The sequence below is a fragment of the Electrophorus electricus genome, chromosome 20 (assembly GCF_013358815.1).
Source record: "Electrophorus electricus isolate fEleEle1 chromosome 20, fEleEle1.pri, whole genome shotgun sequence".
Classification (NCBI taxonomy): domain Eukaryota; kingdom Metazoa; phylum Chordata; class Actinopteri; order Gymnotiformes; family Gymnotidae; genus Electrophorus; species Electrophorus electricus.
In genome coordinates this window covers 10,948,338-10,975,685 of record NC_049554.1, presented here as the reverse complement: position 1 = coordinate 10,975,685, position 27,348 = coordinate 10,948,338, and the positions used below count along the sequence as shown (strand labels likewise).

The window sequence follows — 27,348 nt, the reverse complement described above, 5'->3', positions numbered from 1 at the left end:
AGCAAATGGTGCTGTTTAAGAATAAACCTCAGCAGTGCTGTGCTGGCTGAGCCATTGTGCTCAGTTCATGGTTTAAAAATACATAATCTCTCACTGATAAAACATGCTCCCTATTGTTTTAGAGAGATGCCTCTCTCCTCGCCTAGACTTTTGGTCGGCTTTTGTGAGACTATGATGGGCTTAGTGGCAGAGAGGAGCTTCATTTCGTAGCCGTGCAACAATGCCCTGAGCATCTAGGGTAGGTATGTCACAAATTTGCCTGGCGTCCCGAAAGCCACTCAGCTGCTGCGTGGCAGAAATAATGTGTTGCTCGTGCTCCACCACGCCTCTGTTAACACAGTGCACCTAGCGTTGCTGTTGGTGCACTACATTCCACCAGGTGTCCTTGGAAGCCATGCTGTCAGTCACCCAAATCGTCGCCCAAGAGACTTAGGGCCTCTTTCTTCTGACTGCCAGACTGAAGACAGGCATAGGTTTTGGGCCGATCTACGTGGTGCTGGGGTAAGATGAGTCGAAGCCAGCTTCTGGGTGCAAGAGACACGTGCTTCAACAAAACTTGGAAATAACATGAACAAAATGAAGAAATACTGTGGCTGCTCCTGGATGAGAACTCTCCCACTGTTGTTACATTCGTACCATGACATATTGTTGATAGCTGAAGGCAACTTGGGCCCAAAGCAACAACAGCTGAACTGTCTGTCACATACTACTACTACTTTTAGATACAGCTTTGAAGTACAGTTCAGCAGAACCGCAAACAGGGTTGTCACATTCGGGCCCTGTTGCATCACACTAAGCCACCACAGCTATAGCTTTTTGACTGTATTACAGCCAGTGCTGGTCTTGGCTGTGGCTTGCTAGGGGCTGGTCAAAACTGAGGGTTACATCATGGGCACTCCTTGTTAGAATTGATATGGAGAGATAACAGCAGCCACATCTACAGATCTTGTTTCCATTCTGGTCTGGTTGACTGAGATGGGTGGGGTGGCTATGTTTCATTGACCCCCCCCCCCCCCCCCCCACTAAACACCCCCCACCACTTTAATGGATTTCATTGGAGCTCTCATGATTCCACATTAATATTTCATTACTTTTGCCCTCCATTTCCCGAGCTTTAAGAGCAACCAGCCTGGCCTACAGTGAGTGCCCCAGGTCGATGGGCTGCTACCGGGAAACACTCCGTGCTCACACATGACCCCCTCGGCAACAGACGAGCTTGGACGGTTCCCACAGGACCTCAGCCTGGTGGGCAATTGATCATGAAAGCCAAAGAGAGCAAAACAATTAGGTAATGAGATTTATGGTAAAAGGAGCATGGTCAAAACCGCACTGAGAAAGAACTCGGCCCACCGGTGTATTTGGAGAAAGAAAATTTGCACAACAAAATGTACATTTTGTTATTTTCATGGGTTTGTGCTGTAAACAACCTTTGGTGCAATTACCAGTGCCAAAAAACTTTATTTCACCAAGTTATTCCATTTCTCCAATATCTGACATAAAAGTTATTTACAGAGATATTCTGTTTATTTAGGGACATGATACAAACCACAATAGAGCCTACATGGGGTATGAGAGACGGTTACTGAAACAACTCCCCCTCCCAACCTACATCTTGGTGCGTGTGCTGAAGAGTTGTGGTTAAAACCTGCAGGTGCAGAGGAGCACGTTAAGTCAATCAGACATATACAGGTCAGAGATGTTGCTGCCTCAGCACAGCAAGAAGCTTTTCAAAAGATCCATCAGCCTCATATATACCCCCTCACCCACCAAAGTGAATTTGGGCTTATTCAGAAATTTGAACATTTGAAAAAAGAAGAGAGATACTTCCACAGGGCATGGAATGAGACAGATAAATTGCTTTTAGAACTTGTAATATAGGATGTTGCTAATGCGCTGCCTGTTTTCCCCAGCACGTGGTGAGAGTGGTCCCATTTTGCAGTAAGATAGAAGAAAGCATCTTATGGCAAACAATAGAACATCCACGATCTTGCAGCTTGCCTGGGGGGCTTTTATTACCACCCTGTGCTCGTACGGACATTGTCGATAGTGATACGGGGGTGCTTCCTACCCCCCCACAGTTGAGCACTTCGGGCTTGAAACACACAGGAGGGATTAAGAACCCAGGTAGCTGGAGAGAGCTGGCATGTCTATCGGGCTGAGAGGACAGCAGCAGGGTTCTAACAGCCAAGGGCAACTGGTGATAGTAACTAAGGGAAGATGACAGAAACGGCTTTAGGCTTTTGGTTGTAGGAGAAACGTCTGTGTTTTAAACACGGTCCAGGCTTTCCGTCATTTTGTTAAAATTTGGTTTACTGTAGAAGAATGCATTTCACAAAAAAATGTTTCATTTTAAATTACTGAAAGTGTTTCCTTTTTAAGTAATATTGGATTTTTTTGGAAATGCTAAATGTGCTCCTACAATAAATAAATAAGCACACACCTGAATTGAACCAAAAAAGTTACTTACAGTCAATTCACAACAGGAAACTATAATTTAGTTGTATAAACCAACAATCACTATAAAAGGCCTGAACAATTCTTTTTAAATTCCTTTAAAATCATTTGATATTAACCATAACCATTTGCATAAACCTTACTGAACTAAATATGTAGGCCTATATTCATAGTGGCATATGAGGTAGGATGGCAGGACTCTGCAGACAGCTCTTTTAACATATTTTACTCCTCTCTGAATTCAGCTTGCAGACATCTAATTCTGGAAACAGTGAAATAGCTGTGATAAACTGAGGTAAACTGACACAGGATGATTGGCAGACAGGACTAATATTAATCAGGATTTTTTTTTTTACACTGTTCATAAGATCTTTTTTTAGCAAAGGATATTACCTGTGCAAATACTGGCCAGTATCCCTGTGCAAAGAACAGGAATTATCGCTATGCATAGAGAGGGTATTATCTGTGCAAAAACAGGGCATTATCTTTGCGAGGGGGCATTACCCATGTGCACCGACCGGGCATTATCTTTGCACAGTAATTATCTGTGCACAGAGAACAGGTGTGAGCATGTGTTAGAGTTGCTCTGTTTACATGCTCTCCTCTGCTGTGGCTGCCTCTACCGGAATAGTGGTCTTCCTTGCCGAAAACGCAGTTTCAGGGAGTGTCTCTTGCCATTACCATAGCTTTCCTATCCACGTGTGAACCTGAGCAAGGATTTTTGGCTATATGTCTGCAATGTACAGGGACCTGGCGAACCCAGCAGTGTAATAATACATCATTCCAGCACAACTTCCATGGGTTATCAAAGAAAGTTTACCACATAGCAGATGCATCAAGAATATCAAGAATAATGTGAAATATAACACAGGAAACATGAGTAATATATTGGGTTTACTTGTCGTTAAATGAAATGAAATGCAGGACTAATATTTTCCTGAGGTTCTAAATCTAAGAAGTGTCTTCTTTTTTTTTTTTTTTTTAAATAAATGCCCGGGCCAGTAGTCCATGGCTGCACAGCACCCCCCACCCCCTTTATGGGGAACTTCTGTCCTGAGTGCCCCACATGAAGGATCACGGTAGACTGGAGAGAACAGAGCCAAAGTTCACGAAATGGTATTCCATTAAGACTCTCTGGCTAAACATGTAACATGTGAGGAATCTGTGTACTAAAACACCCCTTTGAGCCTTTAAACCCTGAGAGCAGAGGAATTGACTGCTATTATAACACAGGTCTCAAAAAAACAGCAGCCTCCTGCAGTAGAGAAACGCTACCATGCCCAGCATGTTTTTGAGTTTTTCCCACTCCAACATGATCTCATCAGCTAATTATCCAGTCTTTCATAAGCTGGGTCAGTTGTGTAAAAGTAGATAAAATGCACAAGTGGACAGAACCGTACCGACACATCACTTCCACACTCTTCCAGCTACTCTTCCACACCAACACTGCACTGTCTAAACACGTTATATAGTAAAATAATATTTTATCTAAAACAGGAAATCAAAATCTGCCTGAAGGCAGCCAGTCAGGCTAAATCCAAGTATAGCGAGCCCGAGAAGATAGTAAATTCTTAGAAGTCACGCTACATGAATACAGAAAAAAAAAAGCGCTCCATTTTGCCAGCATCTCACACCTCCCAGATCTGCTCTCCCACTGATTGCCAGGGAAACTTGGCCACAGCTTTTGCCGGGGGTGTGTAGTCTTAGTTTGCCTTGTGATCTCAGACCACCAAGCCCCATGACAGCTGACTCACCACTTGCATTTTTACTGGCTACAGTTTTGGATGGAAGACCACTCGACCCAGCAGGGACATTTGCATCTTTGCAAACTTGAGTAACATTGCTGTGTCTGATGCTCTTATGTCAGTGCAATATCTGCTAAAATGCCAATGTCACTTCTGCGCTGACAGTGGTCCACTGCCCCAGTGATATCCAAACAGCAGTGGTCCTGCAGTTAAAACACTTGACCATGGAATGAGACCAACTGAACATTTCTGAATGACAAGAGAGAGAAACTTAGTAACGTGTCCACTGAATGTAGGTGCAGGCAGGCGCTGGGTAGTGAGTGAGTGTCTGCATTATACATTCTCAGAGCCATGCTTAAAACTATATTGTGTAAAACAATTGTCATGTGTGTGATTTACAGGTTTTATTCTCCTGCACTAGTTAAGTGCATGAAGATAGCCACTGCTAATATCAGCTTTTTTCTAAAGAGAGACATATAAAATATATCTTTAAAAAAAGAGGATTACATTAGAATTCAGTGCACAACCACCTTTAAAATGGATTTTGTTTTGTATTATTCCAGGGTTAAATTCAAAAGGAGTATGAGAAACCCTCATAAGTAAACCCACACTTTTCAATGAGTCTATGGCTAGGATGTCTAGTGACTCTACAGAATCTTACCACAGCACTTTTACCCCTTTTTCTGGGTTCACCCATACAGTGGAAAATGCAGCCCACGGACAAAGCACAAAAAACTCTCTTAATAATACTGGCGTAAGACACTCTAGAATGACCTGCCTTCTGAAGACTGAGGAGTCCACTCAATTAAGCAGCACGTCAGTCAAAGCCAAGGGAGTGCAGCGAGCATCGTCAGCTGGAAGGTTCTGGAAGATCCGTCAAGCGAGACGCTCCTGCGGATCCAGACAACTGGAGCTTGGTCAGCTGATTAAGAGGGAAGCGAAATGGCTGGGGTTTCTGCTTGGCCTAATTATGGCAAAACAGTTGAGGGATGTGTTTACTGTTCACAGTGCCTTGGTTCCCAGGGTTCGACTGTTTGCAGGGAACAGAGGCCAGGCTCAGGGTCCAATTTGTTTTCAAGTGGGATGTGGAAACAAGTCCTTCTGAGGACACTGGCGAATTACTGGGCATGTCTGTCAACTCCACAGCTTAAGGTTACTTTAATACTCTGTAAATGGTACCTTTTTAGAATATGTCCTTGATAATACATGTAGAACAGCAGTAGTTTGAATAACACACAGCAGGAACCTATGGTTTCTCTACTTAAGAAAAACATTTTAACCTATGTTTAAAAACTGAAAAAAATAGCTCACTCAATCTACCACTAAACTGTAGCGACAATGAACACTATTTTCAAACTCATGATTTTAATTAAGACTCTGAATTGGGCTGGACATTATTTACCAGGGACAAAATAAGACACCTTTATAGAGAAGGCTGCAAATATAAGGATCCTCTTTGGATCATTACACAACTTCATTTGCTGCACACAGTGGGGGAAACAAGAACATTTCCATTGTTTTGGATTGTTCAGTAAAGTTCAGTAAAACACCGACTACTGCTGCTAAACCAGCATAAACATTCGTCAATCAGGTCTTTAAAATAAATAAATAAATTTCCATTTTTGTCATTTTTCATATCACTGCAAAGTATGCAGTTTGTTGTGCATTTTATGATTTCCTGTTTTGCCATTTGAGGTAATGGAAAAGATGTCTTGCAAAAATGACTTTGCACTCAGTCAGCTTTCTAGATACAAGCATTCCTTTGCAGGAGTGTTTGACCCAGATGCTTAGAGACAAACTTTAATGACACTTGCAGCCTTAATGATGGTCTTTTAGCTCATGAGCCTGTTAGCTCATGCAGTTAGAGCAAAGCTAATAAATATTCACAAGTTGTGATATTAACTTATTTATATGAGGAATACATCTTCATCCTATGAATTACTGTGGAAATTTAAATGTCAAATGTTAAAGATTGGGCATTATTAAGCTGGAAAAAATTAGTTCAGTGTTTAATATGCACTGCCAAATCTATACCCTAAAGCTATTTCGCGTTTGCACAGCAGGGCTGCCTTGGAACCAGTTTGCACAAAAAGAAACTCTGTGGACACACTGCCATCTAGTGGCGATAAACACCACCAAGGAACAGACCAAAACGTTAACTACTTTTTCAACTTCCCGTGCCTCTCCTTGTATTGATGCAATAGCTCACTTGTGAGCATCGTTGCCTGGTTACAACTAACCTCCACATTAGTCTTCTGAAGCATGGATCAAAATAGGTAGCTATGGAGACAGGATATAGGCTCAGGGACTGGAATATGAGGTATTTGGGCATCATTATGAACTGGGGGACGCATGCCTTTGATATCAGTATGATCATACCAGCCCTCAGAATCAGGAATTAAAGCACCAGAGAGGATTAAAAACAAAAGCATGAAATGTTTACTTACATTTTCATATGGCATACCATTGTTCAAATACAAACAGATACAACAAAAAAGGCTACATGTTTGAGAACAAAATGGAGCATCCAGAAGAGCAGAGAACAGGCTATAAAACAATATCTAAGAAGCAGCTGTCATTCTCTGTAGTGTGAGCTGCTGGAACAATGGGTACCCCTTCATAAAAAGTCGAAATGGAATTCAGTCAGTGCAGCTGGAGTTCATTTAAAATCATTGTGGGCAGTGTTTAAGCACAATGTCAACTTCATATGTTCTTAAATGACTTCCCATTAGGTAAACTGGGGAGAGAGCTGTGGAAAAACATAACATTTAAAAACAAACTAATGGCATACTACACAACCATTATACTAGTGCACAAGTTTTAGTTTGTACTATTTCTGAACATTAGTGTCGCTGGATACAACTCATCGGTTTGTTTGGTTTTTTTTTTTCCTTTTTTTGAAGAAGTTTTGATTAATGCATGTCAGAAATGTTACTGAAAACAAACTGATTTTCAGGCTGGCAAAATTACCTGACACTAAATGATTTCAGAGGTAGAGGTTGACTGTGCGGGTACAAGTGCCTCCCCTGTAACAAGTAAACTGCTCTCGCAAGTATTACATACGGGACACAGCATGGTTTAGATTAACTTGGTCTGTCAGCATAAGGAAAAACAGACAAAAAACTCCAGTAGCTTGCACTGGGGAAAGGAACCATTAAGTTACTGAGGGGGGAATAAGGCTTCAATACAAAACATTATGCCTGATTTCCTATCAAATACTCAATCATCACACCAGATCTCTGGTGAGGAAATTCAGTAAAACCGCCTCTTGCATGCAAGATCAGAAAAAGACACTTTAAAATGAGGTACAATCAGAAACTAGAATGCAGTCATTAAAAACAGAATTAAAAACAACTTTCCATCAAGTTTCTCACATTTTATATAATATATATATATATATATATATATATATATATATATATATATATTATATATATAAACAAAAAAACCCACCAAGGACAAAAATGCCAAGCCGTTTCAAAACTGTTTGGAAAGGAACCAAATATGTCCACCATTAAGCGGGCGAGTCTGCGTGAAAGGCCGTAACCATATCCACTATGACAAGCAAAGCTGGTCTTTTTATCCACTTACGGTTGGGAGTGTTCAAATCGGAAGACTCCATATTTTCTAAAGAAAACAGTGGCTGGAACGGAAGCGAAGCAGTATTAAGGTGAGTCTTTTACGACCACGACAACGAGGTGCTCCTCATCTACTCTGCCCAGTGTTTTGAGAGCAGCCTGCAGGTATTGCTGGGAGAAGTCGCAGGGAGGGAAGGCGTAAAGCATACCCCCCACCTCACGCTCCCTGGGCCCTCCGAGGGGGAGACCGATGACTCCGGCAGCCTGCTTGTTCCTGAGGTAGGTTACCAGGTTGCGGAGCAGACGTTTCTGGAGGCCCGGCTCCGGAGGGGGCGATTCACGGTCCATGGGGCCCTGGACAGCCAGCAGGACCGCATAGCCATCGGGGCCGCCCAGCTTGATGCGGCGGGTTACCTCGTCCAGCTTGGGCTGGTCCAGCCGCAGCCTCTGGGCTATCTTGAGCTGAGCGATCTTGGTCCCACCCACCTGATTGTCCTTCATGAGGGAAAGGAGGAAGCTGGTCCCTCCCTCGAGCATGTGCATGTGGGTGGGGAAGCAGCTGTTCTTCAGAACCAGCGAACCGTGCCACACTCGGCTCAGGGTCTGTGCGTACTCCGAGAGAGTGCCCGGCTTCTTGGCCTCGCCGCGGGGCTTGTCTGTCTGCGAGTCTGGGTCCGCTTCATTCTTGCGGTGGTTGCGCTCTGGCTCACCTCCCTTCCGTGCGTGGCCGGCATCATCCTGCGCCGGCCGATCGTCACCCGAGTGCCGGCTGCTGTCAGGGGTGTGGTCCTGGGGCTCAGAGGTGGAGTCGGGGAGCCGGCCGCGGCCCCGGTCGGGGCTGTCCTCTGGGGTGGAGGGAGCTACTCCCCTCGTCCTGGGACGACCTCTCTCTTCGTACATACGCTCGCCGGGGCTGACGCTGCGGCTCCTGCTGCGGCTCTTGCTCCGGCTCCGGCGCTTGCGGCGCTCCTCCCAGCCCTTCCCAGCCACCTTCTCTGCGTCCCTCTCCTTCGTCCAGCGCTCTCTGCTCCGACTGCGGGGCCTCCCCCGGCCGAACGCCTCCGGATTTGCTCGCCGTTCCAGGCCTTTGGGGGGGCTCCAGTCACGCTCACGCTCGCCAAACAGAGGGTGTGATGGAGAGCGCACCCGCGCTCTCAGCTCTCGCTCCAGGCTGCGGTGACGACCATAACCGTCACCCAGGACGTCGTAGTGTGCCGGTAGCGGGAGGGTTGGCTGGTATTGCTGTGGGTACGCCCTGGTCTCCTCCGCCTTTGCAAAGTCTACGCGAAGGCGGCGGCTGGGGCCACCCAATGGGAAACCGCGCATCTGGGCACAGGCAGCCTGCGCCGCATCCAGACTCTCGTAGTGAATGTAGGCAAAGTTGTCCCCTTTAACGTAGTCGATGGTGCGGATGCTACCAAAACGATCAAACTCCCGGGCCAGGGCTGCCAGAGAGGTGTTGGGGCCTAGGCCCCCTACCCAAAGGCGGGTGGTGGGGTTGGCCTTCCCATAGCCAATCTTCACCTGGTTGCCGCCGATAAGGCGGCCCTGCATGGCTACTTTGGCCCTGTGAGCCATGTCCAAATTCTGGAATTTCAGGAACGCATACGCACCCCCCTGTCCACGGGCAGGACGTTTAATAACGACCTCCTCGATGATCCCATACTTGTCAAAGCCTTGCCTCAGTTCTGCTTCAGACACATTGTGATCCAGGTTGCCAATAAACAAATTCCTGGTGGCTCTCTGATCATCCTCTGGTTTTAAATCCTCATCAGGCAGTTGGTAAGCATAGGTACGGCTTCTCTCTTCCAAGGCGCTGTAATAGTCCAAAACACGCTCGCGTTCTCTGCTAAGTCCAATGCCCTCGACGTAATGTCGGGGTCGCACATCTCGAATTGCACTGCCTCCGGCACCCGGAGAGAGAGAGCGTTGTCTGTAGGGATAAGGACGTGCAGAGGCACATAGCTAACAATCAGGCGGCGTGCAGCTGCGGCGACGCATATACATGGGTTCAACTTTAAGCGGCCGGTCATACAGCACCAGCCTGGCTTTGGCGTGCCGCGCTTCTCTCGCGTTATCTGGTTGCCTGAAATTCACGTAGGCGACTCGGCCCAGTTCTGGAGTGTGCGACAATTTAACACTGACGTCTCCGAACTTTTTAAACTCGTGAAACAGTCCGTCCTCCACATGTTCGTCTGATAACTGTGAACCCAAGTTGCTAATGAGTAATGTCTTGTACTCCAGTCCACTCGCTCCCCTTGCTACCAAGGAGGTCTGCGGTGGTCGGTGGTTACCTTTGGGAATTACTGGTGTAGTCCGCAGCGGAGGCCGACCGAGGAGACCCAGTTCGTGGTGCGGGCGGTGATGCAGGCTATCTCCCGCGGCAGCTCGTTCTTCTCTTAACCGGGGCTTTTCCCGCTCCCTGCTTCGGCTCCGCGCCTGGTGTTTGTGATAGTTCCGACTCTCCGCCAGCAGCAGAGCAAGCGGCGGTGGCGGTACATCTTCCCTGCGGTTCCCCTCTCGTTCTCGCTCTCTCTCCCGTATCCGTTTGGCAATAGCTCTTGCGGGACTAGTGTCCCGCTCGGCCTGTCTTTTCATTTTGATGCTCAAACTTTTCCCAGCGGCTGCAAAGAAAATCCCGTTTGATACAAAATTCCACGGTTCTTTGAGACCCTGCGCATCAATGTATCTTTAGTAAAAGCTAAACCCACGTTTATAGCGCAAAGAAACGTCCAACTATACTAAAAAAAACAACAAAAAACGCATTAAAAACAGAAGCATCGTATAACCTGCATCTACGCCGCCATCTTGGACAATAGGAATGTGCGCGCTCCGCCGGTGGGAGGAGCTTGGGCAATGTAGCCCTTGATGTCACGAAAGCTGATCAAGTAGTTAAATATTGTGCCCCTGTCATTTTACGCATTCTCTAAGGTTAAGGTTCCCATAATACAGATGAACAAGCACGCCTATAGAGCTTTTCTTTTTTATATATATAATCACGTAACTCGTGATGTTAACATGGCTACAGCGTAGAAGACAAAACACTAATTCTGCTGGGTAGTTTCCTGCTCATTTCATATATTCTTACATAAATGCGCATACAGGCATGCTAACAAATACATGTACATATCTAATGTAATATGTAATAACATAACGTAGCTATGAGAGCAGGAAATTAAAACACCGTTGAAACATACCTTTCCACAAGATAACCAATCAATCAGATATTCACAGCCTGTGAATGTGGTGCATCACTAAGCAGTCATTTAAGATAAGAAGGCGCATTTCTACTCGAGTTATAACTGCTTTGTTTGCATAAACAATATTTGCATATAATTTAGCCAAAACCCTCCCTATGATCAAAACAGGATGATCCTAAAGTAATTCAAGACCAACTTTCTGATGTCTTCAGTAACAGGATAAGCATTCAGCAGTTCCTGCAGCTCATCTGGTAGGGCAGATATAATGCAGAACATTTAGACACAATGTAACAGGGCTGTTTCTCAGGCAGCACATACCTCTGTTCTGCATGGATCCCACCTCCAGAGAATTGATATTTTATCATAAATAATGCAGGAAGAAATTAGCACAGTGCTACCAATCTCATAGCCACCTCAAAAGTTCCCAGAAGTATAATGTTTAAAAATCAAAAGAGAAGGAAATACAGTAATTTTCTTGTTTTAATGAAAAAGTATAGTACAACTGTAATAAATGTGTTTTACAGAGAAGTCCATTTGTATATTGCAGATCAATCTCATTCCTATTTCATAATACTCAAATAAAAAAGCCTATCCTTTTGACAGTGTTTTGCAATATAACCCATACCATCTAGGTGTAAACCTGCAATCTGCTGGCATGGTTTTTCACTTTAATCAAGTGTGCAAGAAATGTTGTTGATGTTTTCATAAAGGAAAGTCTTAAGCGAGGCTATTTCTTGTTTCAATGAGAAGTTTTATGTTCTGTGCTAAACATCACTCTTGCTCAGGCATTTATGAGTTCCAGGAACATTTTCCCCTGGGCTCACAGGACTCTGTTTCCAGAGGCAGAGTTTGAGTTTACCGTTGACCTGCAATTTGGTCCCAACCACCTGCTTTTGGAAATTAGCAAAAGCCAACAGGTGAAACTAATGTGTGAAATCAGCTGGGTGATATGACATCAATGCAGGACTTTTACTTTAGCATTTAGCTTTGTGTGGCTTTCTTGGTAAGCCTTGATTCTGTTTGATGCACATGGGATTGTTTGAAGCATCCACTGCCCACCATCCTAAAGAACGGCGACAAACGCTCCAGGACTAAGGAATGGCTACAGCAGCTCCTCTTAAGTCAAATGGTGGCATGTTAAAGTAAAAGTATTTTACTTTTTCCTGCTGAAACAATGCAATAATCACTTTAAATTCTCACTGAAAGGGAAAAAAGAAAAAGGAATGCTCAGGATAAATGCTTGCACTGTCACTCAATGTTTACCACTAGATTAAAGGGCAATATGACAAACAAATCTTCGGTTCTCATTAGGTGGTCAATCAGCCGCACAGCGCAAATCACCCACCCACAATTCTTTTAGCTACTCTCCTCAGTCCCATAACTCCACAGGAGTTTACAGGTCTGTCCGTGCCTTGGCCGCACTGGGCGCGTACTTGGGCATGAGCTCGTTGATCTTGCGGATGAAGTCCGATTTCTCCACGCAGCCTTTGCAGGACTCACCCCACTCATCTAGGATTTTCTTCAGGTCTTTCACTTTGAGTTTCTTCAGGTCAACCGTGCTCAAGTCCACTTGTTTGTCTAGGGGACAGAAGAACAAAAATGCACTCAGAAGAGGTGACAAATATTCAAATAGCACCATGTCCAATTTGCAAGTGAAAGCTGACACTTCTGAGGTTCCATAATCAACAAGCTTGATTTCAGAAATTTATGGAATGCTTTTAATGCATGTGACAAGCAAATCTTCGCCCATACATTTCCAATGCAAATACTGCTCACCCACTGTGTCAAAAACAACCCTGAAAAACAGAGATGACTAGTGGAAATGCCAGTGGAAACTTGTGTGCTGCCAAGCAATTTCATTTCTGCACTGCAATTGTGACTTGACTGAATTGAAGCAAAGGTTTTACTGTGATAATTAGGCTTTAAGTAATAAGATTTTGGACTTAATTATGCTTATGAGTCAAAATGTAGTAGAATAGCATGCAATTTATAGTGTTAAATGAAGTCAGAACATAGAGCATCTCCCCACATGCACACAGTAGAAGAGGGCTCCCATGGAAGCTCATATTATGTCACTTCTCATGCATTAAAATGGCACTCGTCTTACCAAATACTCGATTGAGTTCCGATTTCTCTCACATGCATTCCAATGGGCAAATACTACTGTTGAAATTTTTTTTTTGTTTTTGCACACCTGTGGCTCACTCGTCATCTGTTGAGGTTATGTGTGTCATGACCCAGAATTCACTATACATGATGTCAGCTGATGCCCCCTTCTGCCAGGGAGAGAATTTGCTTCTCTGTTCATACTTGGGAAGCTTCATGACAGAGCAGCTAGAGGGTGCACCTGATGTGTGTGTCACGGTTGTCCGGCAAGGCACAAGGAGTAAAACACATCCAAGGATACCAAAAGTCCTTGTCTCAGGTCCAAGGATACCACTAAGAAATGTGTTACTTTACATTTTAAAGAAACTCAGGCTGTTCAGGGTCAGGCAATCTCTTCACTGATATAAACTAGTTGGGAATCTTCAGTGCGATGATAACACTATACATTTTATTTCTATGCAAATGTTCTTGAACCTTGGGGAAATAGTGGCTATAGTTACTGGATCCACCGCTTCATCAGACTAGACAAAACAATAGCAAAACTTAAACTGGTGCTGAAATAGTTCTAGAAACATCCAACAACAGTGCAATACATGATTGCCTTCAAATACAGGAGAGGAACACAACAGTTCTAGCTAGTCACAGGCTGCCAGAAACAAGAAACAACATCTTACCATACTTAAGTTCACAGATCTGACCATCCTTTTTCTTGAGCTTTTCACATATCTTCTCCACCGGCACATGGTAACTCAAGGGTTTGGAGACCTCGTTAATGATTTTCGTAGCAGCATCACTGGTTGCTCCTATATAGTAGCACTGAGAGCAATGATGCAAACATTTTTAAAATAAAACATTAAGGTAAATTAAACATTTCGCACAAGTTAGGTTGAAAATGAACACCTTACCAGCCGATTTTCTTTTCCTTTCGCCTCTTTGCAGGTTTTCACCAGAGCATTTTCGATGGCATCATTCGTGAACTTGATATCATTATCTTTCAGTGACTGGTAAAACTTCCCCAGAAAGCTTACACACACTAGGATAACAACATATACATGTTAGCAAAAATATGTTACGATAATTGTGACTTCATTGTCATAAAATGTTCTTTGAGTCTTTACTGAACCTTGGAAAATTCCCTTTCAGACTGCCTCAAGATGTTCCAAGAGGTTCTTTTTTTTAATAACTACATTTTCTACACACTCCGTCTTTAATAGAACAGTCCCATAATACAAACAGCTCCGTCTATATATAAAGACAACATGATTACACAACTGTATCTTTATCCAAACCTCTGAAGTTCGCACTTTCATAAAAGATGCGCGTCATTTTATTGTCAGATATTAGTTCTGAATATTCCGGAAGTACTCCTGAGGCAAAATTAGGCAGATATACATGGCTCGCTACATGGGTATATCTATATTCAATATCATCGCTGGTCAATGGCACATTAGGCTCATGATGACTTGGAATCTACAGGACAATCAAAATACGAATGCTAATGAATTAACTAGCTACTTAAATGTATTTCAATCCACTTGCAATGTAGCTAACTAGCTACCAAGCCCCAGCGCTATACACAAGCTGTACCGGCAAACGGAGCTCCCCATTCTGTGACATTTCATTTACTATAGAGTAGCTGTGAGATGAAGCAGTTAGCCACTTTACCTGTCTGCCTAAATCTGTCTTTTGGGGGTTCATATTAACATAAGATTAAATAACGCTCATCCAGTATTACTGCTGCACGTTTAAACACGGTAACGTTTGCGCTAAGCATCCAGCTAACTACTGCGGTTAGCATCATCTTACACATGAACTCACCTTCACACTCCCCCTCTTTCAAAGACTCACTGCTGCTCGGCATTAAGACCAGGGCAAGAGCCACCGAAAATCCAATTAAATATAACATTACTGTAACGTAGCTCACTACCTACTTAAAGAAAATACGATACAAGTACAGCACGTCTCATATAGTTATGTGCAGGTGGACGATCTACCGGTTCGTGAGTACGAAACGTAATGATTCAAGGAAGCGTCCTGCTACAAAAGGTCCGCCCATGCTTACACGCCATTGGTTGTCTTGCCACTCTTCATAACACAATTGGTTCCCTGACTACCCCGCACCACGCACTCACTTTTGATTGGATCTAGATTATTCAATCCAGGGACAGAGTCCAGTTGGCGCCTTTTGATTGGAAGACATGTTGGCCAGGTTCGATCGATGCTCAGATTTGCTTCTTGTGATTTGGCAGCGGTTTTTTTTATATATACACCATGTTTGTAGTTCAGAAGATCTGATGGCGGTCTTCACGACTACAGACTGCGACTGCATTTCTAGAATAGTTCACGACCGTGTTAAAAAGGAGTCGAGATTCTCGCATTGTAGTGTTTAATAAACAACTATTTAAATAAAGGTTAGTTTTCGTTAATCCAACCAAATGTTAACAAAACCACATGAACTTGTAACTACAAGAACAAACTGTTTTGAAGAAACTGTTTTCGATACACCTTCAAGAATCGTTACTATAGCATCTTAACATCTTTGAAGTGCAAGGGGTGGCAGAGGTACATTAGCTCTCACTGACCATTACTTTTTGAACACTGGCAATTTTAGCTACATAACTGAAGATCACGAAAATGAACTCTAGGTTGAATGTGACTTAATTTCATTTTATTTTGGTGTAAAATGTAGCGGTAAATAGTAGTCTCTACAAACTACAAATAATGACTAAATTATTTAATGAAAATTAATCAAATACAAAGGGTTAGGTCTGGCTGTATTTGAGAATAAGTAGGCCAATTATGTATAGCAAACATATAAGCAAAAACTTTTATTCTTTACTTCTCTTATAAGAGTTAAATCACCTTCTAAAGAGAGAAGAAAGAGACTCCAAGCAATAGCTCTGGTGCATTTAGTTTTTAATATTTGGTGTCATGGATCATGGATATTTGTGCTGTTTTTTTTTTTTGTTGTTGTTGTTTTTGTTTTTTTCCATATATTTTATATATAGTATTGTAAAAGTAAGACAAGATAACTAAATTCAAATTAATTAATCAGACTATTTTAATTTTTCCCAAGTACAAATATGCAAAATTGCTGTAGGTTCACAGCTACAGTACACCCTATGGGGTGATAAGAAAAAAATGATAATTTCATTAAGAATGATGTACCAACAGTGCCAGATTTCCAAATAGGCATAGCAGACACCGGTCGATGGTCTCTGCTGCACTGCCACAACATATATTAGGAGATAATTTGTGAGGGAGGCCTCAGGATTATGACTGCCTAGGGGCCTCCACAGGGTTTAATCTGGCAGTGTGTACCAACCTCAGGACCCTAACCATCAAAAATGGCTTCAGTTCTCTAATTCAGAGAATTAGGGGCATCCAATGGACAAACGTAAATAAAAAGGGACCAATGGTCTATATCAGGGGAGTACAGAGGAGGATACTGGAGACTTTGGTGTATCATTGTGGAATGGAAGAGAATGCTATTGTCATTAACTTGTTTGAGTTAATCAAAAGGCCATAGACTTGCTGCCTAAACATTCACTGTTTCTCTACGATAACTACTTTTATTTTCATAGTTTTAGAACTAAAATGTTTATTTACAATGAATGTAAATAGAAATTACCAAAATATTATAAAGTCTAAAATTCACATTTGTGTGTCCTAAGACATTATCCTAAATCAGTGGGTGAGAAATAGATAGGATTAACACTGAAAGGAAATTAGCAAAAAAACAAATAACAAACCTTACTGCATTATGTTAAGATGTAACATTCAGATGCTACAGAAGGCCTTGACTAACTGCATCAGGTGTCTTGGATTAGAGCTAAACTCTACAGGCTGGTAGATCTTCCAAACCAGATGCTTACTCCTGAGCTAACCAACACATCATAATGGAGCTTAACAGAATGTGGCTGTATGGCCAGATAGCTCAGCTCCAAACATGCAGCTACATCACATTTGTGACACATTTATGATTACGGAGCCAAGAAGACAAGTCAACTACAAGTCCATAAAACATTATCTTTAATGTTAGGCATTATTAATGAATTTCACATCACAGCAGTTAAGTGAGTAGGAAAAAATGTATTTACATCTAAAGTTCACGTCACATTTTGTCCATGCCAGCACAATATATACAAAGAAATTACTTGGAGAATACTTGTACAAAGGCTTTTAATCTCTAATTTATCATAATTTGTTCCTTTTCGATGCAAAATACACAAAATAACTGTAGTGATTAGGTCACTGAAAGAGTCACTCTTTCCAGTTTGCATTTTAGTTTTAAAAACACATTTACATCCGAGAGTACAAGGCAGACAATTATTCCCAATCTATACATGATTTACCCTTCTTAACCGTATAAATACACAGCTTATGAAGGAATATATACATAAAGATAGATATATTGACATAAGAGTTGTAATGCTTTCCAAAGTGTTTAGTTCCATTCTTTCTAAAGATCTTTGTCTGTACAAAGATGTTTTTTTCTTTGTTCTTCTTTTAATTGAGCTATGGAATTCCTATCAACACACTGGCATTTTTCTTTCAACATTACAGCAGTAGCCATCGTCTTGCTCTCTTCAAAAACGCATTATAAACATACAGGTCAAGGGACTCTGAACTCTTAAGTGATCAATACAGTGTACAATGTAAAAGTGTAACAATGTAACTGTATGTTACTTGGCCCACATATTCTGATATTCTGCACTCTGTGTTCCAAACAATTTATCTGATGCATTTCAAACCCATGTGGGGAAAGAAAGAGAAGGTGAACACATTCTCCATATTCTCCCCAATCCTCCTCATGTAAGAACAAAGGCCTTCAATCTAAAAAAAAAAACCCCAGCCAAATCAACATTTCAAAATACAAGTTCTACTCTGCCAAGACATCAGATGAGTAAAATATGTACATCTATAGCTATAATTTTGTGATTAATGAGTTTTGAATGTAATACTGTTTCTTTTTCCCCTGCATATATGCAAAGCAAAAAAGAAAAACGAAACCAATAAAAGACACACACATACATGCACATTCACAGATAATGTGTTCTTAAATAGTTATAGATTAAAATCATAATAGAAATTGTTCCAATAATCAAATATGAATACCTTTTAGGTGAAACTCTAACCCACAATTTTGGCCAGTTCTGTATCACTTTTTGTCTCGTCACAGTGTCTGTGAAAAAATTTCCCAAATACCTTTGATCCCTTATCATTCAAAATACTAACAAACACATATATTAGCATAAAACATTTTAATATCCTACTTGATTCCTAAAAGCAAATCTAAATGAGAATAGCTTGGAAATTTGATAAATTAAAATGAATATTTGTACAAAAAAAATGCTTTTAAAAAAAAAAGAAAAAAAAAGACATGACATTATTTCACTACACCATCCAGTTATCACTTGACTCTTCTCGTGTTCATATTTGACTGAGAAAGATGGATTAAAATATGGGTGGTATATGAAAGGTTATGCTAAGGTATATGAAGTTTAAATGCTACTTTTAATACATCAGGACTTAAAATGACTATGTTTCATTGAGTCTTCCACCACTGCTAACTACTTTCAAAATATTCCCTTCAAAAATGTGCTCTGCAACCACTAACACACTATTATTTATTCAATTACCTTCCTCTCAGCAAATGTTTGCACTATTAAGAAGACAAAGTTCATATTACACAGACAGAAATAAAGTGTGTGATTCAAGACAGCATGATTGCGTTTGATATCTTTCAAGTATAACAGAGGGCAAATATATTGTATATGTCATGTGCATTCTCTATCATATCTATATCATCTGCTATTAGTGAGATGTCAATAAAAAATTACTTTTCAACTCCAAAATAGATCTTCTAGATAAAGTGACATGCACTACATCCCGACTAGTTGGCTTTTCTATGCACACTGAAAGGGACATACAGACAAAATTAAAACTTTTGGTGTAAAATTAAAAATTGCGGTCTATAATTATATCAGCAAAATCAATGATCATCACATAAACTTATTCATCTACAAATGCCCAAAACTGTGAAAAGGAAACTCAAATGAAAAATTAAAGTATTAATAGTGATTACCTTAAAACACTGATTACATGTTTTGCAGGTAGCTTCAATATATACAGCTGCTTGCAAAAAGATTCAGACCCAAGTACATTTTTATGTATTACAAATGATCAACATAGACCATTTTTAATTTGATAGTTTATCTAAGTGGAACAAAGTTTTGATAGCACAATTCAAGGCATCATATGTAATAAAAGTCTAATACTACATATGCAAAGTTCCATGGACCTAATCTTTAATATCCTGTGGTGTTGTAAGCACTGCAGTTGTGTAAATAGACTAAGATAAGTATGACATGAAAAAAATGTATGAAAATGCAGTAATACAGCAAGACTATAACAATATGGGTCTGAATACCAAGGACATCAAAATGATATGATGAGGAAAAAAAATTCTAGATGAAATGGAGGTTGTGCCACAATTTTAGGATCTTGGATATGCAGAAAGCAATAATTCACAATGGGTGGGGTCAGATAAGGTCAAATTAAAGTGTAGATTTGCTATTTCCAACCCTTGCCATTTTAAAGTTGTTGCATAGTCCCACATGTCTTCGGTGTTCTACCTAAACAAAGGTCATAACGGTTATGCTTTTTATACAATTTTATAGAAGAGGTTTAAAATGGGGTATTAAGGCCTGTTGCTATTCAGTATGTTCTGCATATTCATAAATCATACAAAGACAACTTTATTGTGATTGTCCTGTTTCAAAAAGAGAGGTTTCTGCAAGCTTTAACCTTTTGACCCATTGGACTGTATTTAAAACAAGCGAGGGGCTGAAGGGAGAGCAGGATTTCTAAAGCTGTAGGTGAAATTGTGCTATGTGCAAGTACAGATGACAGTTTTATTAAAGTACACGTGGAAATATGACACATTTATCCTTTAACATGAGTTGATTGTGAAGAAAATTTGCAGTACTCCACAGGCGCGTTCTGATTTTAAGTAAATGAAATGGGGTGTTCCAGTCATTTATTTCATCAATGTATTCCCGCAATAACAAAGAAAACATGCAGAACTGTATAAAAATCTCAGCTTATCAAATTCTATCGTACATCTTCCAGTCTGGAAATCCCAACATACACTACATCATATACCCATCAGGAAGCAATTGCACATACTTTAGCAGCTAAAAGGGTCTTCAAAATCCCTTAACTTGCATATAACATCGTACATTATTCAAAGGTACTCACCCAGCCTCTTTGTATCATTATATAAGTTTGTATTTCTTATTTTTACTATACAATTTTATTAGATAAAGTTAGGGAATTTGTATTTTCTCTATCTAAAAATATATTCTTCCTTATGAAAATGGCCAACTCAATGGGAGGGAAAACAAACCACAGACCTGCCGGGGTCAAAAAAGCAACTGCGCTGCTAGGAGGCATCTGGGAAATGGCTTTCCTATCACAGCTGCATGACTACTTTGGCGTTCATGGGAGAGGAAAATAGTGCTTGGCTGATTTGCCTTTCGTGGTGCAATAATAAGGCGTACGTAATGAAACTTAGCAAAAGTGCACAAGCCTCTCACTGCCAAGTGTGTGTACTGCCTCTCAGGAGAAGCAGCAGACTGTGTGGAATTCCCTACCTCAGCTCTCCGATCGGTGACTCTTAATACTAATAGTAAACGTACTGCATTGGTATTAGCAGCAGTTTTGACATCAATATTGAAGGCTCTCAACCCGGAAAGCCCTATAAACGCTATGGGAGGATAAATGAGCTTTTTACTTTTTAACTGACAGAGAGATATCAAGACACTTATGACAAACAGTTCATCAGTCTTTAAATACAGTAATGTGGTGGTGAATGTAAAACACCATCCAAAGATTTCACCCAAACCACTAAGTAAGCCTAATATGTCAGAGTTTTAAATAAAATTTCACTTATTTGAAGAGATCTGTTTTGTCCCATAGCTAAGTACTCAAGTTCAGTTCTTCCACAAATTAAGTGATCCTCAACAAAGCATCGTCATATTAGCTCTAAGATCAGTAGTTTTTGCACAAATAATTCAACATTTTTGTGTACTGCCAGTTCAAAGTCTTTAAATGAAACAAAAAAAATCTGCACCTGTTATATAATTTAGGTATTTTAAAAGAACATTCATTGCTCTTATTTCTAAGAGTTTCATCAGCGTGTGAGCTCAGCTGATGGAACTAACAGTAGGATTCCTGTAAACTGCAAAGTGTAGTTCTTATATCCATGATAGGCAGTCATCCATTTAGTACTGCCAAGCATTAACATCTATGTGAACCATTTACAACCTTTATAGTCATGATCAGTCAGCGATAGAATCTTCAGTTTACTCGATCAACACATCCTCTCTGATGTGGAGGGTTAAGGGTGCAGGCATGACTTTGTACTCAGATTCCCCTGTAAACATCCTTATCCCCACAATGTAATGATATTACCAATGTTGAGAAGCCTAGAAACATGACAAGTGCTCAGGACAGTAGAGAAAGTTGGTGGCAACCAGAGGAGAACATTTCGAAAGCAGGTGCTTGTTTCAGACTTCCATGCTTCAAGCCTAGCTAACCAGCCAGCTCGGCTCCTCAGTCTGCTTCTACTCCTCGCCGACTCCGTGCTCCCAGGACACCTTGGCCTGCTCCTCCTTGTTGGTGAGCAATGGCTGGGAAATCTTGCGAGGCATGGGTCTCGGCACAGGCCTCGAGTCTTCCTCAGGGATGCAGCTCTCCCTCAAGTATGGCTTAGGGGGAATGGCTGGGGCCAACTCATGGTGATGGTAGTGGGGGTGGACGACGTGGATGGTCTGGTGGTGGGTGTGGTGCTGGCCGTCTGGAGGGAGTCCCGGGGCCACGGACAGGGGGGCAGAGAGGCTGCGGCAAGGGGCAGGCTTGAAGCTGTCCAGAGCATCGGGCTCAGAGACGCTGTAGCGCACAGGGAGGTAGGGTGGTTCACTTTCCTCCGTGTCCGTGGTCCAGGCCTGGCTGCTGGGCGCCGAGTCCAGCATGTCAACCCGGGCTGGAGGCTCGGAGACGGACTGGATGAAATTGCTCTCGCTCAGGGAGGAGACACCACTGCTGGCGCTCCCGGACAGGGTGGAGTTACTGCCATCCAGGCCCGACTGCAGACTGGTGGGTGACGCAGGTATTGGGTGGAGGGGTGACTGTCATGGGGAGATAGATTAATAAGACCATAATACAGTTTTCTAGCCATAAGTAAAAGCTAGCCTTGACTAAACAGTACTTTAAATATGAATTCATGATCCAGTTTTTAAACATACACTCACCAGCCACTTTATTAAAAACACCTGCCTTGTACTAACCATCCTCTGCATGTTTCTCAACGGTTGGTTCCTGACTCCAGAATTGGCACAGTGTATAAATGCCCAGATACTAAGTTACTGCAACATGGGACCCTCCAAACCATACCACTACCATGAGGGTCTTAATGCTGTGCTGAGAACAGTCCACCACCCCCACAAATGTGCTAGGCAGTGGCTGATGAAAAGTGTACTTGTAAGATATGGGACGCGACTAAGGTTCCTAATTAATTCAGGTACAAGACTGGTGTTTGTAATTAAGTGACGAGCAATTCAAGGATTTAACTGTAATGCCACTTTGTAGCATTATTCTTACAAAAAAGTAAAAATGAACAAAAGGGTAGTTTGTAATCAATATCATAATAATAAAATATTATTTTGCTTTTTTTAAAGTAATTCCTAATTTATAATTATTGCAATTATTAATAATTATTTGAAATAACTATTTTAAATAAATGCAGCACTAATATTTTCATTTGAAGGAAATGTCCCAGTTGACCTTTTAAAATTACTAGCCAGGTTTTCCTCTTTATTTGCATTAGTTCCGTGAACACTTTCCTCTTTTGAATCATCAAGTGCAGTGGCAGTTTTTATCTTTCTAATTCAGCCTGCAAATGCCGTGCCCTCAGCCGGCTCTAATTAAATGCCAGCGAGACGGCAAAGATCTCAGGATTATGTATCTCCGGCCCACGTGCCCTCTTTTAAATCCATCTGCCTGAGCTAAATTTAATTATTAAATTCCTCTCTATGGGCCCCTGCTGCTAATGAACAAAGACCCCATTGAATCAGTGTCATTCAGCTTCAGCAGAAATAAGGCCTCAGTGATCTTGCCCATACATGGGCACAATGCACCAACGTCCCTCCCACACATACAGAAACACACACACACACACACACACACACACACAAACAGACACACACACACACACACACACACACACACACACACACACACACACACACACACACATACACATACACGTGCATGTACACACGCAAGTACGCATGCACACACGCAAGTACGCATGTATACATGCATGCACACACCCACCCAACACACACATGCTGGCATGCACACACACATGCACACATATGCGCACACAAAAACACCAAAGCATCTTAGGTTTATAAATTCCATACATCTCAGGAAGTGCTGCAGAGTTCGAGGAGGATTAGACCATTGGATGGGACAAAATAAGGTGCAAGGGTAGGAAACTTTCAGGGTGCTGGCACAGTGGAAGCTGAAGCTGGGGAAGGTGTAGCACATCTAGGCGAGGGTCTACCTTTCGTAAGGAGCGCACAGGGAGTGCTGGAGGGAGGTCGCTGACCTGGTGGTGGAAAGCATCAAAGTGCATCGAGAAGTGCCCTAAAGAGGAACACACAGCAGGACAGAAGATGATTTGGAAAAAAAAGCCTGCACACATACATACACACACACACACACACACACACATGCATGCACACACATGCCCACACACATGCACACAGCTGCATGCGCACGCACACACACACATACATCCATGCACATGTGTGTTGTGTAAACAAGAACTACTGAGTACTGACTTAAAACGCATTCACCATTCGGGCCAAGCATGAAAGGGAAATGGAGTCTTATATGCAGTAGGGAAACGAACAACGGACAGCCAAACAGGTGCTTCAGAGAGCATCCATAACAGATACTGGGCTAGTTCAGAGCACTTTTATTTAGTCTGGTCATATGAACAATCCAACACCTCACAACTGGAATATAAACAAGAAAATACTGACACAAAGCCATGCATAACAAATATCACAGCGACAACACTTCTGAATCACAATATTTATCTGCTCCTTTTTTTTGTTGTGACCTTTGCCGCAACTCTTTTTTGGTGTAACTCACTGAACCCTGGAGTCTGGGTTTCCTTACCAGGAGGAAAGTTGCGAGGGGGCACCGGAGGAGCCACCACAGTTCCCACATGGGCGGAGAGGAAGGGAAGGCTGTCCCTGGTGCCACTGTCCAGACTCCAGCTGCTAGGAGCCGTCAGCACTGGCATGGAGACAAGGAAGGACGAACCGTCGCTGAGGCGTTATTACTCACAGCTGGAGACTGAGCGCCAGGTGCATTACATGCCTGCTTTGTTCTCTGTGATGCTAAACTACACTACACTAAGACTGTGACAGTATGCTTCACTAAGACTGTGACAGTATGCTACACTAAGATTGTGACTCTAAACTACACCACACTAAAACTGTGACAGTACACTACACTAAGACTGTGACATTACACCACATTACTCTAAGACTGCGACAGTGCACTTCACTAAGGGCGTTTTCACACTAGAGCTTTCTTCTGAACCCAGGTCCATTTGCTCCGCAAGTTCGAAACGTTTGGTTAAGTATAAAAGCAGTTTTTGAGCTCAGAAGCTGTTTATGTACGAAGCAGATGAAGCTTCTACGTGTAGAAAAGTGAAATATGGAATTGTGTAATTGATCCATGGTTCAGATAGAGTTCTTGTTTGTGAAAGCAAACCAGTGATAATGAGCCCCTCCCTCAAACAAGCCCAGAACCGGTCCTGGTAGTGGACTCAAGTAATCGGGACAAGTGTGAAAAGACACTAAGACTGTGACACTACACTTCTCTAAGAATGACAGTGAAAAGGATGTTTTGAGCAGCGATACATGGTTGGAAAAGGATTACAATCACTGACAATCCTATAGTGGTCATTCTGTTGTCCTGGACTTCATGACTCATCAAATTCATTCTGGAACAGCCAAGGGTCTACTGTGCCTGGATAGAGAGCGTGTACTTGGATGGTTAGCCTGAGGTTTCACCACTGCAGTAATATCTAGCACTAAAAGGGGCAGTTTTATTTTAGACTAACAATGTGTTGAATTAGATGAATAGAAAGGAAAGCTACCTTTCTCAGCCACAGAAAGATTGGGGTCACTACATGGCTTGCATGGACCAATGACCTGATGGAATAAGGCCCTCTGCAGGTTGGTTTGCTGGGGAGAAGGTAAAAAGAAACCAACACACACACACACACCAATCACACAGACTTTGCTTGACATTCTTGTATGATCTTGCTAAATTATAACAACTTCATATACCAACTGCTCAAAACTATACATAACAATTACTACCATAGTTTCAATATGTAAACTGGTGGTAGCCTAAAGGTACAGGTCTTGATTGGTATTCGGAAGGTTGCAAGCTCCACCACCAAGTTGCCACTGTTGGGCCCCTGAACAAGGCCCTTAACCCTCAATTGCTCAAGACGTCTTCAGTTATAACTGTAAGTTGCTTTGCCGTCATCTTAAGTGTCAGCTTAATGCCTTAAATGAAAATGTTCGTTCTTTCCTCTACTTAATATATTTATGAACAGATTACCAACAAAATAAAGTAACTAACATTCACTGAAAATGCCTATCATTGTGTTTTTGCCCCGCCCTTGTGTCTCACTCCACTCTTGTGTTCTCACCCCACCCTTGTGTTCCCACCTGCTTGTGCGCGTACCTGTCCATTCTCCATACCGTTGGGGTACATGGCGCTGCTGGGCCTGTCTCGATGGCCTGGCTGGAGTAGCAGCATGTCGCGGTTGTGTCTGTATTTGTCAGGCAGCGATGGCGAACCAACTGCATAAGGGGTGAGGGGTGGAGATGAGGGTGTGAGGTGAGTGTGAGGGTGAGAGTGTGGTGTAGGGGTGGGGGTGTGGTATGAGGGTGAGGGTGGGTGTATGGGTGAGGGTGAGAGTAGGATGTGGAGGTGGAGTGGGGTGTGAGGGTGAGTGGGTGAGCGTGGCGGTGGGGTTGGGGTGTGGGTGAGAAGAGGGGGTGTGGAGGGGGTTTGGGATAAAACATTTCCAGACTTTCTGATCAAATGTCTGGAAGACACATCCCATGCATAGCATTCCCGAACTGCATTAAGGGACTGCTACACATTGTAAAACATTATCCCCTGTTTTAATTTGAAGAAGATGTATGTAACCTGGGTGCCTCAATAATGTGCCATAATAACAACAATCTGTAATATACTTACTTTTTGAACTTCAATGAATTTGAAGGCACCCAGGTTTCTTGTCTTTATCCATACCTCTGTCTGACAAAATCATAAAGTACTGGCCATAGTGCTGCCCAGTTTAGTCTTTCCTCTCCTTATTTCAACTTATAATGGTTATAATTTATTGTAAATTATATTAGAATTAATTCTAAACCACATTTTAATTGCACAGTAATATGTCCTTTCAGGATTTAGAATCCTGTCTGACATGTTTTCAAACCTCTTGTGATTGACTCCTAAAAGAGACTACATTAGTGCATGTGAGGCTACAAACAAGATCATGTTAATGAATCCTTGTGTGCTATGTGTCTCACACCAAGGGATTTGGCCCTGACACAGTGTTGGGTCAGGCCAATGGGGTCTCTCCCCTGGTTCAGACCAGCTCACCTCGGACAGCTCCAGGGCCTGAGTGGATCATCTGAGGCGGTGCAGAGTGCGTGGAGCTTAGGCTGGATGTTGAGGGACTGGCCTGGAAATTCACAGAGGTAAATTAAAGTCATATATATATATTTGGGTATGCGTGTTTGTGTGTGTGTGTGTGTGTGTGTGTGTGTGTGTGTGTATACAGTACCAGTCAGACACACCTACTCTCGATTTATTTTTAATATTTTCTACATTTCAGAAAAACAGTGAAGGTATATAAAAAATAAAATAATAACAAAATAATGAAATAATGTGTGATTATGCTGTGTTAAATAAATATTTACTATCTTTTAGATTCTTCAAAGTTCTTCAAAGCCATCCATTACTTGACAGCTTTGAATGACAGCTTTGCATGTTCTTGGTCTTCTCTTACCCAGCTTCATGAGGCAGCCACCTGTGTCTTGAAGACATTCTTCTTTATGCTGAACACTTGTAGTGTAAGGGACTAAATTT

The 27,348-nt window shown here is 42.1% G+C and overlaps 3 protein-coding genes across 4 annotated transcripts in view; all 3 read right to left on the bottom strand.

Annotated features, from left to right (window-relative positions):
* Window positions 1-7,653: 7,653 nt before the first annotated feature.
* Window positions 7,654-10,400, bottom strand: LOC113572395 (putative RNA-binding protein 15B). The gene has a single exon (XM_027001908.2). The coding sequence runs from the start codon at window positions 10,373-10,375 to the stop codon at window positions 9,743-9,745; it is 633 nt and encodes a 210-aa protein (XP_026857709.2). The 5' UTR covers window positions 10,376-10,400; the 3' UTR covers window positions 7,654-9,742.
* Window positions 10,401-11,439: 1,039 nt separating this feature from the next.
* On the bottom strand, window positions 11,440-15,106 carry manf (mesencephalic astrocyte-derived neurotrophic factor). Its single transcript, XM_027001876.2, has 4 exons — window positions 14,902-15,106; window positions 13,989-14,116; window positions 13,758-13,899; window positions 11,440-12,555 (listed from the first exon to the last, which is right to left on the bottom strand). Exons 1-4 carry the CDS (start codon window positions 14,987-14,989, stop codon window positions 12,371-12,373), a joined length of 543 nt encoding a protein of 180 aa, XP_026857677.1. The 5' UTR covers window positions 14,990-15,106; the 3' UTR covers window positions 11,440-12,370.
* A 1,992-nt stretch (window positions 15,107-17,098) lies between these two features.
* The window catches only part of dock3 (dedicator of cytokinesis 3), a 157,045-nt gene continuing 146,795 nt past the window's right edge, over window positions 17,099-27,348 (bottom strand). For both annotated transcript variants that reach the window (XM_027001845.2, XM_027001846.2), the window contains 6 exons: window positions 26,860-26,941; window positions 25,930-26,048; window positions 25,331-25,418; window positions 24,340-24,459; window positions 23,717-23,799; window positions 17,099-22,277 (listed from right to left, as the gene is read on the bottom strand). In XM_027001845.2, coding sequence (XP_026857646.2) covers window positions 21,714-22,277; window positions 23,717-23,799; window positions 24,340-24,459; window positions 25,331-25,418; window positions 25,930-26,048; window positions 26,860-26,941 — 1,056 coding nt within the window. In that variant the 3' untranslated portion in view covers window positions 17,099-21,713. The remainder of the gene's footprint in view (window positions 22,278-23,716; window positions 23,800-24,339; window positions 24,460-25,330; window positions 25,419-25,929; window positions 26,049-26,859; window positions 26,942-27,348) is intronic.

Coding starts and splice junctions, on each gene's coding strand:
- LOC113572395 (XM_027001908.2), bottom strand. CDS start 10,375: ATGAAAAGACAGGCCGAGCGGGACACTAGTCCCGCAAGAGCTATTGCC.
- manf (XM_027001876.2), bottom strand. CDS start 14,989: ATGTTATATTTAATTGGATTTTCGGTGGCTCTTGCCCTGGTCTTAATG. Junction 13,900..13,988: donor AAGGAAAAGAAAATCGGCTG/GTAAGGTGTTCA, acceptor CATTGCTCTCAG/TGCTACTATATAGGAGCAAC. Junction 12,556..13,757: donor GATCTGTGAACTTAAGTATG/GTAAGATGTTGT, acceptor TCTGTCCCCTAG/ACAAACAAGTGGACTTGAGC.